Genomic DNA, 15303 nt, shown 5'->3' on the forward strand with positions numbered 1-15303 from the left:
GTCCCCGGGCTTTGGGAACGAGGTGGCCGGACCCTAAAATGAACTCCCTGAGTGCCAGCTCTCCCCAGAAGGGACAGGATCGCAGGGCACGTCTCTCTTCATCCGAGAGAGGAGCTTGCCGTGCTCTGTGGGGCACTTGAGGATCGGGCATTCGTTCCAAAACGAACACACAAGCCGAAACGCGGCTGCTGGGGCCTTTTCCTTGAAGACCTGCACAGGCTGGTCCCCCAGCACCTCTTTGCCTCTTCAAATGATGAGTCGCTCTCTGGGGTGGAATGGGTATTTCGATCTCCTTTCAAGAAAGGGACTTGGTTCGAATGTTGATTTCAAAAAGAACTGAGAAACAAGCATTTAAAAAAAAAAAATCTTGATCAAAACTGCTCCTGCAAATAGCTTTTGATGAGCTGGGTTTCACCTCCAAGGTGCCCAGGAGTGGCCTTTGTTTTTCTAAATGCTGTATTTTTCTGCTTACAGTCAAATGCTTTTTTCACGCTACTTACAAAAATAAATACTTGTACTTTGCTCAGATCCTAATAGCTCATTAGAGGAGGCTGGTTTTGGACCCAGACGACAACCTAACACCAGAGGGCTGAGGGGCCTCCTCGAACCTATCGCGTGGCGGGCTCGGGCTCTCTGGGGAAGCGGGGACGGAGGACGGGGATTCAACCTTCTTAATTGTGAGCCTCATTAGTGATGGTTGCTAGGCAAAACACACACCTACCTTCAGCGCACAGGAAGGAGATAAACAGTGCGTCACAGATGCTAATGACTCTGGCGCCCAAGGCGACCTTTAATTATTATATTTTTGTTCTCTTACACCTTAGTCATTAATGTAGAAAAACAAATGAGTTTATTTTTGTGGACCACAGCAGATTCACAAACTGTCCTCCAGTGCTCACGCCCGGATCACGCTTCCCTCGGACCATCTGCATGTGCTCCGTGCGTTTCCCTGGGATGTGTCTGCTGCTGAGTGTGGCTCCCGACCTGCAGACCTCGGGAGGGAGGACCTCCCTAAGCCCCTCGGCCTGACGGGCTCTTTGCTCTAAAGCAGTGGTTCTCACCCTTCTGGCCCTTTAAATACAGTTCTTCATGTTGTGACCCAACCATAAAATTATTTTCGTTGCTACTTCATAACTGTCATGTTGCTACTGTTATGAATCGTAATGTAAATATCTGATATGCAGGATGGTCTTAGGCGACCCCTGTGAAAGGGTCGTTCGACCGCCAAAGGGGTCGCGACCCACAGGTTGAGAACCGCTGCTCTAAAGGATTGAATTGTGCTGTTTTGTTTACAATTCACTTAAAAAAAACCTCCCATTACTTTCTCAACAGTTCACACTGGTCAGAAGGTTTCAGCCCACAGGCACCGCAGGACGTGAGTGAGGGGCTTGGCAAAGGCCACGGTGTCAGAGCTTCTGAGTTCTGACTCATTGCCCAAGAGCACTTGTCCCTGCCTGTCTCTCTTACCACAGTTAGTCTCTTTCAATAAGCAAAGCAAGAAGTCAAGTGGAAGCATTTGGCTATTTTTTCTCACCCACTCCACCCTGCCCCCATGGGTGATCACCCCCCTCTCTCCATCCATCCATCATCCATCCATCCATCCATCCATCTTCCATCCATCCATCCATCCATCCATCTTCCATCCATCCATCCATTTTCCATCCATCCATCCATCCATCCATCCATCTTCCATCCATCATCTATCCATCCACCCATCATCTATCTTCCATCCATCCATCCATCCATCTATCCATCTTCCATCCATCCATCCATTTTCCATCCATCCATCCATCCATCTTCCATCCATCCATCTATCCATCCATCTACCATTCATCCATCCATCCATCCACCCATCATCTATCCATCATCTATCTTCCATCCATCTATCCATCCTCCATCCATCTATCCATCTTCCATCCATCCACCCATCTTCCATTCATTCATCCATCATCCATCCATCCATCCATCCATCCATCTTCCATCCATCCATCCATCCATCCACTCATCATCCATCCATCATCCATCTTCCATTCATCCATCCACCCATCCAGGGGAAGATATGGTCCTGGACTCCATCCTGGGCTGATGGGGCCAGGATGTAACCACCCACCAAAACATGCACCGAGTCTGTGGGGATGACCTTCCAGATGGGGGCTTAGGACAAGCCAAAATAAAACCAAACAAATTAAAACTCCAAGGAAAACTCTAAGCAAAAGAAAGCTTAGAAACAAACCAATACAGTGAAGGCTGTGGTGGGTGAGGGGACTGGAGAGGCTGAGCCCTCTTTAAGGGCAAGGATGGAGGGGCTGGGCCACTCTGGGTCACACCAGGCCCGGCCGGGCATGAGGGCGTAGGCCTGACCAGCAAGGGGTGGTGGGTGGGGACAGTAACTCAACATGAATCAACATAAAGGATGGTGCAAAGAAAAAGAAGCATTGCAAATAAAAAGAGACATGTAACATGTGCCTACCATTTTCCAGATAAGAAGGGGCCGTACCTTCTGACGGGTCGAGGCGGCGCGCCCGCCGCCCGTGTTTGGAGTTGTTGTGCACAAACATGTTGTCGGACACGGCCAGCACGTGGCCGTCCACGTTGACTGTGGTCGACACAACAACCTGCGAAGACGAAGTAGATTTGAAACCGGAGCCATGAGGAGAGCGCTGCCCCCTTCAGGGAGCGGAGCCCTCAGCCCAGGCTGGTGCCAGGAGCGTCTCCAGGCGGAGGGCGTCACAGCGTTCTTTGGCTCACGGGGGTGGGTGGGTGGTTTGGTTTTGTTTGGTTTTGTTTTGACTCGGGATTGAAGCTCTTGAAAACCTGCTACCCTAATTACAGTTTAATCTCCTATTATGCTAACAAGTGCATTCAATTCAGAGAAATATTCTTCTAGCCATTAGCTTCAGAAACACCCCTCTGGCCACTCATTTTAAAGCTGCTGTTTTGATTGATCTGTTCACATATTGATTGGAGAGTTTATCTAATTAAAATTAGTTCACTTGAGACAGTCCTCCTTGAAGAGTGCTGAGGGTTCAGTTGCCAAAAAAGGCTTCATAAATCAGGAGCGGTCCTACTGCCCGCGTCCTCCCAGCGAACGCTGGGGTCAGTTTCACAATCACAGGGGACCGTCTGGTAGTGAGCGTGTTTGCATCTGAAAAGGCCGAGTTGAATAGGAATAGTGAGCGCGTTCTCAGCCCAGAGTAACTATCCTTTCTCAAGTACATGGCCAGGATGGCCACGATGGCCAGGACCTGGCCTGCCCAGCAATGCCCTCTTGTTGGGGTGAGAGACTCCCATCTTCAGTCCAGGTCAGAGGGTGGTCAGGGGGAGACAGGGAAGTGAAGAAGGAACTCTTGCAGGAGGAGGTGGGGAACCAGAGAGCCTTCCCAGGTGACCTGTGACCAGCATCCCAGAGGTGGGTCTTTGTGGTACATTATTTCCAGAGCAGCTGGGGCGGCAAACACGGGCCCAGGTGCAGTCTGGGGATGATGCCTCGCAGCAGGACTCCTAGGGCTGAGCCTGGATTTGGGGGCAAGGAGCCTGGCTCTTTGCCACATGTGGGCAGCACTGGGGGCTAGCACCACCTGGAGAACCACACCCCACAGAAACTCTGGGCTTGAGCAGGTGAGCAGGGAACCAGAGGGGCTCACGTCCATGTCCACCTTCCCCATCGGTCTGCACACATCAAAACACGCCCTGTAAATGACCGTGAGGAGCCGAAGCTAGTGACCCTTAGTCAATGCAATGTATCAACATCGGTTCCTCTGACGTAGCAAACGTACCACACAAGGCAAGACCTTCCTAATCAGGGAAACTGAGGGAGGGGTGCCTAGGGGTGGGCAGATGGAAATTCTCCGTACTCTTGTGAAATTTCCTATAAGCCTAAAACTGCTCTTTAAAAAACTATTAGGGAAAAACTGATTTTAAAAAATCATGTTTGAGAGTTAGAAAAAGGCCAAAGCTACATACCTATACATGAATGCATGGTTAGTAACAGAGCTTTTATAAAACTCTCAGGCCCCACAAGAAGACTGAAGCGGGGCAGGGAGCACTGTACCCCCAAAGCTCCCTCCCTGGGGCGCCCTCCCTGACAATTCCCTCCCCGGTGGGCATCACCAAGACTGTGGGAGTCTCCCCAATATCAGGCCCCTCTGAGCCTTGAAAGGTGCCACCCACCATCAGTGTCCCCAGGCCCAGGGTCGGATCTCTCAGCGTCTTCTCTGCTGCCCAGAGGGCAGCGCCCTGCACGGCCCGGGGAAGAGAGGAGTCTATCTGCCAAGCCCCGACCAGGGGCGCCAGGCCCCGCCCCCACACACCACCAGAGGAGGATGCAAAGACCCACAACCAACACTGAGACACAGACTGGACCCTTTTAATGTGACTAGACCTGGCATGTGAAAGAAACAAGAAACGTAAAAATCAATCGAAGGGCACCGTCCTGCTGTCAGCCACATACAGGTCTGTCACTGCGGGAGGAGTGCCTGCCGTTCGGCAAAGAGAGCACAGACAAGCGGGGGTTCGCTTCTCGGCCTGGGCCCAGCCCGCGGTCCTACAGGAAGGGGCCGAGGTGGTGAGACCGGGTGGAAACACTGCGTGAGCCTGACCCACTGGTAAGTCCAGCGAAACCCCCGCAAGGCGGGGAGATTACCCGGAGAGACAGAGGAAGTCTCCCCTGCAGCGCGGGCTGCACCTGGGACGGAGGCTGCGTGGCCGCTGCCGGCTCAGGGTGAGCTCCACTCTGCTCAGAGGGATCAGGAGCACCTGCGGGGCCCTGGGCGAGACAGACGGAGGCGGGCCCCACTGTTGGCGAGAGACACTGTCCCAGCTCCGGGGCCTGACTGGGCGAGCCCAAGCTCCCATCTCTGATTGGCTGGTGCAGTGGTCGGCAAACTGCGGCTCGGCAAACCGCGGCTCGCGAGCCACATGCGGCTCTTTGGCCCCTTGAGTGTGGCTCTTCCACAAAATACCGACTTCTGCGCATGGGCCACAAAGTTTCAATCGCACTGTATGTGCGCGCCCGCTCGTGGTATTTTGTGGAAGAGCCACACTCAAGGGGCCAAAGAGCCGCATGTGGCTCACGAGCCTCGGTTTGCCGACCACGGGGCTAGTGGGCTGTAAGGACAGATTTCCCGTTTTGCTAAAATGCTAAAGCATCAGCTAAATTCCCAAAAACACCATGAGCAATTTGATGGTGAACTCATCCGATCTAGTGGACATTTGTAGTCGCTGCCAAATTCTTCTCTGATTGGTCCAGGGACCAGCGGCAGGGTGTGTGGGAACCAGCCCCGAAGATTTTTTACAACTAAAATCAGCAAAAGAATCCATCCTGTAGGCAGAGCACCCTTCACCCTGAAGTCACCTCCTAATCCTCCACAAACAAAGGCAAGAGAACTGGGGCCTGGCTCATCATTTATCCCCGAAGGCAACCAGCTCTCCTCCTCTCTCCTTGGGGTGAAGTCCTGGGAGCAAGCCAGGGGGTGAGCCAGCCGGGCCCAGGAGCAGTCCAGGAACCAGGCAAGGAGCTGAGGAGGCAAGGACACGCCAGGCCTCAGGAGGGGAGCTGAGCCAGGAAACGGGCTGGAGTGTGCAGAGGCCAGCATCCCACAGGCGGGGAGGGCAGGTTTTGAGTAGACCCCTCTCCCCCAGGAAAAATCAACCAACCAATTTATTCCTAAAAGATCTCCCACACGGGCTCCCCATGCCAGTCACTCGAGCATGAACAGTCACATAGAGAAACAGGCTGGTTTAGATGCTAATGTTAAGAGAACTCTATGTGAAAAAATTAAAACATCCCTTTCAATCACACCCCTGAGATTCACCATGGCCGCATGCAAGCAGGACCCCAACTTAACCTACAGCTCCGATAACTGACGCCTGGACATCCAGGTGCCGCCCTAGAGCTCGCCTGGTCATCAGGGCACAAGCATGGGTCATGTGTGCAGTGCCTCACGGGCCATGAATGGATGGATGGATGGATGGATGGACGGACGCAATGCACCCGGCATCCTGAAGACGCCTGATTGTGTTTAAAGCATTTGACTTGAGGGTTCTGGTTTACTCCCACGCCCTTGAGAACTAACAATCGTTTTCTGAACAGCTGCAACATCAGAGAATTCACACTTCATCTTAGCAGTCGGGACCGTGGCCCGCGGGTCTCGCACAAGGGTGTACCTGGAATCTCCGCATATCTCGAGGGTTGCCTGCATTCTTCAAACAGTTCTGATTGCACTTGAGGAAAAACTTTAGAAAGAATCTACAAAAATACAAAAAAAAATGGATAATTGTTAGGATTATCAGACAACAGACGAACACTTTTTGAAAGACACTCGTGCACGGGGCGTGGTGGGGGCTGCCCTGCTGGCGGCCAGCGTGGAAGAGCTTCATCTGAACGTAGTGATTTCCGTTGGACATGATGGTTCCTGCGTTTTATTAGGACAACGGTGACTGGCCATCTCTCGCCTAGGTCTTTGCACCACCGGCCGTGAGCTGTTAGGGACCCATCCAGCCCATAGGGGACCGCCAGTGTCAGCAAATAAAACCCCAGGACGCCTAGTTACACTTGGATTTTGGATAAACAACAATGTCTTTAGGAGAGGTATGCTATCCTGGAAAAGTATTCTTTCTGTATCTGAAATTCAAATTTCACTGGGCCTGCCGCACTCTTTCCGGCAGCCCTAACCCCAGAAGACATCACCACCTACATAAACGCACTTTTCAAGATGCTTTTTGAAATGTACCCAAGGACAGGATCATTGATTTGAGAGAGAGAGAGAGAGAGAGAGAGAGAGAGAGAGAGAAACATTGATGTGAGAGAAAAGCATCGATCAGTCATCTCCCCGTATATGCTCTGACCAGGACCAAACCCTCAACCCTAGGTATGTGCTCTGACCAGGAAATGAACCCACAACCTTCCGTGTACAGGATGACACTCCAACCAACGGAGCCATAATGACCTAGGCCAGTGACGGCGAACCTTCTGAGCTCGGCGTGTCAGCATTTTGAAAAACCCTAACTTAACTCTGGTGCCGTGTCCCATATAGAAATTTTTTGATATTTGCAACCATAGTAAAACAAAGATTTATATTTTTGATATTTATTTTAGATATTTAAATGCCATTTAACAAAGAAAAATCAACCAAAAAAATGAGTTCGCGTGTCACCTCTGACACGCGTGTCATAGGTTCGCCATCACTGACCTAGGCCAAGATGCATTTTTAAACTTACAACAGGTACAACTCTTAAGAAAAAGAACGATTGGGGGTGTTGTTTGGGGGGTGACCATGACGTCTGTGAAAGGTCTACGTGTGTCTTTAAGGGAGTCATCAACGACCCTGGACAGGACAGTGACAGAGCGGGGGAAGCGGGCGCTGTCCCGGGCCAGCCCAAGCTCCTTAGCTCTCGCCCAGCCCTGCCCTTGCGCTGAGAGGCAGGAAGACTCAGTTCCTGACACAGCGTTGAGCTGCTGTGACAGGAACATCATCATGTTGTCCTCCCCGTCCCTCCACATAGCTCAGTGACAGACGCGGATGCTCCGGCTCATAGGACAGGCATGGGGAGCCTGGCTGCCACACCAACCCCAGGGACAGCGGGGTCTTGTCCCTGCGCCCCTGGGGCCTCACCTGGAGAAGGCCACGGCCAGGGGAGCTCGCTGCGGGCGTCTGAGCATCCCGTCCAACGAGGCCACACAAGCACCTTCTCCAGCTTCTCTCCGAATACCATGAGGACGTGCATTCCTAGAGGGTTTCACATGGCTCCCCTGAACCAACCTGAGGCTCACGGTTCTCTGTGGACACGCGTCACACCCGAAAATGAGAAGCCTCCACGGGCCGAGGTCCGCCCCCGCTCCGGGCCCAGCAGACCCCGGGCGCCGTTCCGTCCCAGCAGGAGAAACGCCGATGGATGGCGGGAGAGCGGTGGCCACTTAATTAAACGTTCTTACATATGGCGTGGCCTCGCTATTTCAGGCCGGAATTTACATCTTTTATTAACTCACCTCACCTCCACGTTAGCTCGCGGTGCCTCGGAACACCATCTGCCATCAGCACAGCCAGTCACTTGAAATTCCACCCACCAATTTTTCCTAACAGCCGCCGCAATTAAGCGCCACGCGCGGCGGCGAGGTAAATTGGGCGCACCTGCGGCCACTCCGCACTTGAACTGCATCAGAAGGGGCCTAACAAGGTGAGGGCGGCACAAAGTTATCGTCCTCTCAGGCAATTAGGTTTTCACTTCGGGGACAGCCGCGCGGTGCAATTATGCCGCCCATTACCAGCCGGCTAATCTCCCGAGCAGGCGCCTGCCGGAGAGGCGGCTCTCGTCCTGTGGAGCCGGCTCCGGGAGCGCCCTTTGTGCCGGGAAAGACACCCCCTCCCCAGGAGCTGCTTCAGTTCCTCGAAGTCTTTTCAGCCGGTTCACCCCTGAGCCTCCGTGAGGCTTGGAGGTCGCCTGGCCAGCCTCTGCCTCGCTCGGCATGAGGCCCAGCGGGGCCTCCACTGTCCTCCAGTGCAGAAAGTAGCCCAACCGAGTCAGGGCTGGGTATCCTCCAGGGTCCACTCGGGAGCAGGTGCGCTCACACACACACTTATCTGGGATGGGCTCCTATCCCAGCCCCTCCCGACGTAAGGACTTGGGTGGGGTCTGGAGTGTGTGGCCCGGGGAAGCAGGGTCCCTTGAAGAATTCAGGTCCCAAGGGCACAGACCAAGTCCAGGACAACATGTGCAGGGACAGACAGGGGCAGCTTCGGCCGGGAGGAGGGGAGCCCTGCGCTGACTCGTCACCCTCATCTTGGTCACGATGAACTCGGGGATTCAACGGAGCCTCCAGGAGGCGGGCGGCCCAGTTGTGTCCGCGCACATGGACACACGACTAGAAGTGCCCGGTGAGGCTCACTGGGACGATGTTTGGGGAGGGGGTGAGGCCACCGAAGGCCCGACGGGGGAGGTCATTCTTGACTCAATGGCCCTCGAATGGGCTTTTTTCCCTAAGAAACATCTGAGCATCCCTTTACATATCTCCCTTCCAGAGGCCGGGACACAAAGGACTTAATCCTCTTGTTAAGAAAGGAAAAATCTTTCCAATGTCAGGAAATCTTTGGCGTGCACACCAATAAAGGCTTTATTACGGCTCAGCGCGGGCTGGCTGCTCGATGGCCAGGGCGATAAAAATCCTAACCTGTCATTAGTACATTACGCTTAATTGTGTACAGTGTGTTTCCTGTTGCAGCTGTTGGCCCATCATCAAAATGACCATTATGTACACTAATTCCCTGACCCTGTCTTTATTTCCCTAAAGAGTCGTCATCTTTCACAGTAGGTACCGGAGTAAATCAAGCTTGAAATATGGGCTTTATTTACTTGTTTCTCCCAGGCAGGCGGGAGGCGGCCACGCCGGGCACAGTGCAAACTCCCCCATAATATTCTGCTCGGAATCGACCTGCTCCACCCTGGGAAGTCCTCGGCGAGGTTAGAAGGGGGGAAGGTGTGACGTCGCCACTCCTGGAATCGGGCTTCCTCCTCCTGCGCGTTCGGGATGAGGGGAGAATGCCACCTGGGCGACCTCATTGGTTCTGAGAAGAGCGGGTTTCAGGGTGTCCCTCTCAGGAGCACCCTGTGGACACGGACACGGGGCCTCTGCTCGCTGACGTCAGCAACTGGGACCTTCCGTGCGACCTAGAAAGTCGCAGGCCTGCCGTCCCTTCTGCAGGGACAGGGACTCAGTTGCTCCCAACAGCGCTGTGGCCACAGCTGTACCCGCTGAAGCAACTTAAAAGTGGGCTCCCAGCGGCATCCGTGTCAGAATCCGCTCGGACAACGCCCGGGCCAAGGGTGCGCTACATGGTGGAACCCGGGGCCGACGCCGGATAATGGGCTGGGGCGTCGGATGTGGGCCGCTCCGGCCACCCCACCCCGCGGGGTGAGCCCCCGCCGCAGTAACTAACCTCGAAGTTGGCTCCCTCTCTGTGTGTTTAAGCCATGAATTAGTTCATTTATATTTACTTTTATGAAGCTGATTAACCAGAGCCTCTCTATCTGATGAAAATCATTTTAATTGTAGTGTGAGGCTCCTGTGTAATATCCATTACGTTATGAACTGTTTAAATTCTACATGGGTATTGTGCAAATTGGCCCTCTGTGAGCGCGCCGGCAATTAGGACCAAACGGCGCTCCCGCACGCCGCTCCAGAACTTTGTGGCGTGGGTCAGGACGCTCGGAAACAAAGGAGGCCGTTTAATTGTAATTTAATGGAATATCAAGGAGTCCGTGGCATTAGACGCTGGCAACCGAGAGCAGGAGAGAAAAATTAACTGCAATTATGTTTGATTAAAGCCATCCTTCTCAATAATCAGTGGTCCTGACAGGCCATGGGGCTCTCGCGGGTTCCAGGATGGCAAAAGGTGTTGAGCAATATTAGGGCCAATAAAGGGGATATTAGCATAGCTAATTACAGCCCTGCAGAACCTGCAAAGGGGGCCGCTGTGTATTGTAATGTGTGAAGTAATTGGCCAAGGCCGTTATCAATTACGTAAGGAATGAATTTGGTTTGTCAGAGAAAAGTGAGGACACGCATGTCAGCTGACACCTCTCCCCTCCCGCCCGTTTCCCTAACGGAGAAGAACTTGCTCACGTTCAGCAAAAGCCGCCACTTACCAGTGGCCGGGTCGCTGACAAAATTCCGTCGCCGGCAAGTGGTGGGTAATGAATACCCCTCGCCCGCACCGCCGGCCCCGTGACTGCTGCTTTTCACCCAACTGAAGCCACTAATCATGTCATAATGACTCCTTCCCCTCTGGTCAAAGGAGAAATAGATGGTCTCCTTAGAAATGCTGGGCGCGGGCACGCTGCACCTTCCCCTTGGTGGCCTCCTGCATCACCTACTCTCAGCGTCTCAGGAACCCTATGCGTGGGGACTGTTTCTCTTTTTAAAAAAAAAAATGTATTTTTATTGATTTCAGAGAGGGAGGGAGAGGAAGAGAGAGAGAAACATCAATGATGAGAGAGAATCATGGATCGGCTGCCTCCTGCACGCCCCCTACTGGGGATTGAGCCTGCAACCCAAGTATGTGCCCTTGACCGGAATCGAACCTGGGACCCTTCAGTCCGCAGGCCAACGCTCTACCCACTGAGCCAAACTGACTAGGGCCGTGGTCGGCAAACTGCGGCTCGAGAGCCACATGCGGCTCTTTGGCCCCTTGAGTGTGGCTCTTCCTAAGCCTTAGGAGTACCCTAATTAAGTTAATAACAATGTACCTACCTATATAGTTTAAGTTTAAAAAATTTGGCTCTCAAAAGAAATGTCAATCGTTGTACTGTTGATATTTGGCTCTGGTGACTAATGAGTTTGCCAACCACTGGACTAGGACATGTTTTTAATTTTTAATTGTTCCTTTTTAGTCTGTTCCAGGCTTGGTGTTGCCGGTGCTTGAAGACGTGAGTGACAGCATGTTGCAAGGTGGGATCCCGAAGGGTCCCGTGAAGACAGGAGCGGGCATTCCTAGCAGCCACCTTAGCACAGGTTTAAATGCCACCCTGAGGAAGGAGCCCAGGTTCCCCCAGACGCCACCCGCCCCGAACTCCAGCCTCGGGCCTAGCAGCTGGCCTTCTCTTCGGGGCCTCGATTATGGGAAATCTGGGAATCCGAGTCGACAATGAGAAGCAGTGGGGTCTTTAATGGGGGACGGCTCCCTTGTCCGTTGTCAGGCAGAGCCCTCAAAAAGCAGCAAACTAACGGGGCAACGGATGGGCCTCCGTGTCATCAATCAACACCCCAAGGCGCTCGGGTGCGGATCGTGGCGCTGACGGCCTGCGGAGGTCCCCGCAAACTGGGGAGACCCCGTCCCAGATGCAGCCCCCACTGTTCCAGCTACTGAATCTGGAACGCAGTGCCCAGAGAGCGTGTTAACACCTAACCACCCTCGCAAGAAAATGTGAGCGTGGACAACCAACCAGAAAAGGCAGGCGTAGACGTCACCACCGGTGCCGGGGAGCTGGGGGAGGGGGACGGGGCAGCCACAGCTCCGTGGGTTCACCTTTGGGGTGACAGAACCGCCTGGAAGTAGATGGTGTGGAGGCTGCACAACCTTGTGAACGCATTCCATACCACCGAGCCGGTCACGTGGACATGGTTCATTTCTAGTTATGTCCCTCTGGCTTCAGTCCTAGCACAGGAGAAAAGTCCCTCCCCCACCAGCTCCCCCACGAGAGAGGAGCAGGAAGACGGCCCAGGGTCCTCTTGGGGTGCCTGGGCCACAGCTCTATCTGCGTGGGACTGTGCTCTTGGCAGGAAACAGTTAAAGAGTCGAACGGAAAGACAGAGCCTTTAAGAGACTTTTCTCTGGCTGATAAGAAAGTGACCGGTGGAGTGCTTCCTCGAAGTCCCTGCTAATTACTGGGAAGTCCCTGAGAGCGTGGCCGCAGCTGCGGTGCGTGCACGCCGGCCATCAGTCGCTGCCGTATTGATTACTGAGCAATCCTAGCCGATCGGGTGGTGGGGCCGGGAGACAGGGCTCCCTTCACAGAACCTGTAATGAGCAGTTGCTACACAAGACTACATTCTGCTGACATCAGATCTGCGCACCGAGATAGGACACAGGTCAATACGGATCGGATTTCCAAAATGCGAGGGTCTTAATGTCAGGCCTCTCTCTCCGTCTCCCACTCCTGCCATTAGCTACCACGGGGCTCACGTGCCTCCATGCCAGACGGGAGGAAAATCTGCCCCATTAGTCTGATTTATTCTTCAAATATGCCATGACAAATTGCTTTAACACCAGACTTATTAAATTCTTGTACATTTCAAGTTATGAGTCTCATATACTGGTGCCTACATGACGTCATCACGGAGGGGGCAGGGGGTGACAGTATTGAATTTTACAGCTGGGCCCAGATGTCCTTGGCGAGGGAGGCCCCCTCCCTGGGAGAGAGGGCTAAGAGGCCTGGCTCCCCACAGGGGGGTCCCCGGGCTCCGTGGGCGCCGACCCCCGGCATGCACGCCACCCTGCATGTCAATGTAGACGTCTGAGGATTGGGAAATATCCACGGCTTGACTCGCGGTTGAGCGCCGGCTGGTCTTTGTCTGGAGGGCTGCTAGACCGCAGCCGAGCCAGTCTCCGGTGGACGGGAGGTATTTTACTTCCCTTCGCTGGAGTAACCACACCTCATTAACAATATTTGTACTACAATCACCCAGGGACCCACTTCCCAGATTCTATCACTTCTTTATCTCCTGAAAAATACCTCACTATCTAACGTTATTAGGTTTAGAAAATTAACCCTTCACTGTCGGGAGCCACGCCAGGCCCCCGCCATCCCTCCAAAGGGCCTTATGATTGGGAAATATCCACGGCTTGACTCGCGGTTCAGCGCCGGCTGGCCTTTGTCTGGAGGGCTGCTCGGCCGCCGCGGAGCCGGTCTCCGGTGGACGGGAGCTATTTTACTTCCCTTCGCTGGAGTAACCACACCGCATTAACAATATTTGTACTACAATCGCCCAGGGACCCACTTCCCAGATTCTATCACTTCTTTATCTCCTGACAAATACCTCACTATCGAACATTATTAGGTTTAGAAAATTAACCCTTCACGGTCGGGAGCCACGCCAGGCCCCCGCCGTCCCTCCAAAGGGCCTTATCGCGAAGCTGGTGCTATAATGGTTTCTCTTTTCATCACAATTTCAGCCGCGGCTGTCAAGAGGCTCTTATAGATACCACGATCTTGTTCTTTCGCGATGATTTTCATTAAAATGATGCCAAGGAGATCTGATGGGATTTAATAGCTTCGCCGGCTGGTTCCGCAGGCCCTGCCAAGCATGGAGCCCGCTGAGCCCTCCGGTCAATGATTACGGGGTCTGAGGGCATCTTGTTTCTATTGCCACAACTTTTCTTGTCACAGCACCGGCCAAATACCTCACTATCGAACATTATTAGGTTTAGAAAATTAACCCTTCACGGTCGGGAGCCACGCCAGGCCCCCGCCGTCCCTCCAAAGGGCCTTATCGCGAAGCTGGTGCTATAATGGTTTCTCTTTTCATCACAATTTCAGCCGCGGCTGTCAAGAGGCTCTTATAGATACCACGATCTTGTTCTTTCGCGATGATTCTCATTAAAATGATGCCAAGGAGATCTGATGGGATTTAATAGCTTCGCCGGCCGGTTCCGCAGCCCCCGCCAAGCACGGAGCCCGCCGAGCCCTCCTGTTGGGGAAATTTGTATGACTTGCATTAAACTTTTCCGGGTGGTTTTAATGTGTTCAGATAAAGTAAAGCCCAGGTAGGCCCTGGGAAGGCAAACGCCTGCCTCCCAGAGCTCCGCGCGCAGCCCGCCGCCCGCCGCCCCGGCCGCTGTCAGGATTCCAGTGAGTGTTTTCTGGAAGGTTCCGATGCCGCGCGATAGTTTTGATAAGGTTATCTGTGTAAAAGAAGTCAACTGCACAACACAGCGGCGAGTGACGTGCCGTGTTTACACCGGGCTCCCGTTTCAAGTGCCTGTCTCTCGCCACCCCCCCCCGCACATGATCTCGTGGGTCAGCAGCACACGGCACATCTCCGGGTTCTTGTCTTGGCCCTCATAGACGATGGCCTGTTTGGTCATGGAATCTATGAAGCGAACATACAGATCCTGCTCGGTTCTCACTTCATTGCTGTACAACAGGTGGAGTTTATAGTGGATGCTGTTGTTGGTTTTCTCGTTGTTGGGCTCTTTCTCTTTCTCCACAAAGTCCACAAAAGCGGTCCTTTCGATCTCCACCGGCTGCCCCTGCCTGTCGTAGAGCGCATGGGCGCCGCAGCCCTGACATCATTTCCCCAGCAGATCATTCGCGCTGTCAGTCAGCCTGTATTTTGTCTCTCGCTGCGGGCTCATTAAAACCGCTCCCTCGCTCCCTCTGGACACGGCTCCTCTATTTGCCAGCTCTGATCATGAAGCTCCTACTTAAGAAAAATGCCAGCATCACTTGGCTCACAGCAGATGCCCCCGTGACTTGTTGCCAGCTCCGGGGGTGGGTGGGACTTTCGGAGACTTTGCGCACAGAGATTACGCCCCTCTGCTTATCCGAACTTCGGGGGGCAGACCTCTCCCACCCCACGCGTGCGCGCGACTTTAGGGGCGTGAACCGGCCACACTCTCCCGGCTGTTCTGATTTCTGTAGGCAACCAAGATCATTCCCAAAACCAATGGGGCTTTTTTTGTGTGTTGTTTTCTTTCCCCTCCCCACCCCATCCCCTCCCCCCCAATTGGATTTCCGGAGGTTGGAGGGCGGCTGCTTCTCGAAGTGCGCCCGCGCCAGCCCCACGCCGCTGCGGGAGGAAAGAGACAG

The 15303-nt window shown here is 53.7% G+C and overlaps 1 protein-coding gene across 1 annotated transcript in view; it reads right to left on the minus strand.

Moving 5' to 3' along the window:
• EBF3 (early B-cell factor 3) overlaps nt 1–15303 on the minus strand; it is a 122463-nt gene that overhangs the window by 38339 nt on the left and 68821 nt on the right. Inside the window, exons 5-6 of the mRNA XM_014550603.1 lie at nt 6166–6247; nt 2471–2615 (exon numbers count right to left, since the gene is read on the minus strand). Coding sequence (XP_014406089.1) covers nt 2471–2615; nt 6166–6247 — 227 coding nt within the window. The remainder of the gene's footprint in view (nt 1–2470; nt 2616–6165; nt 6248–15303) is intronic.

This window comes from Myotis brandtii, unplaced genomic scaffold (genome assembly GCF_000412655.1).
Source record: "Myotis brandtii unplaced genomic scaffold, ASM41265v1 scaffold604, whole genome shotgun sequence".
NCBI lineage: Eukaryota > Metazoa > Chordata > Mammalia > Chiroptera > Vespertilionidae > Myotis > Myotis brandtii.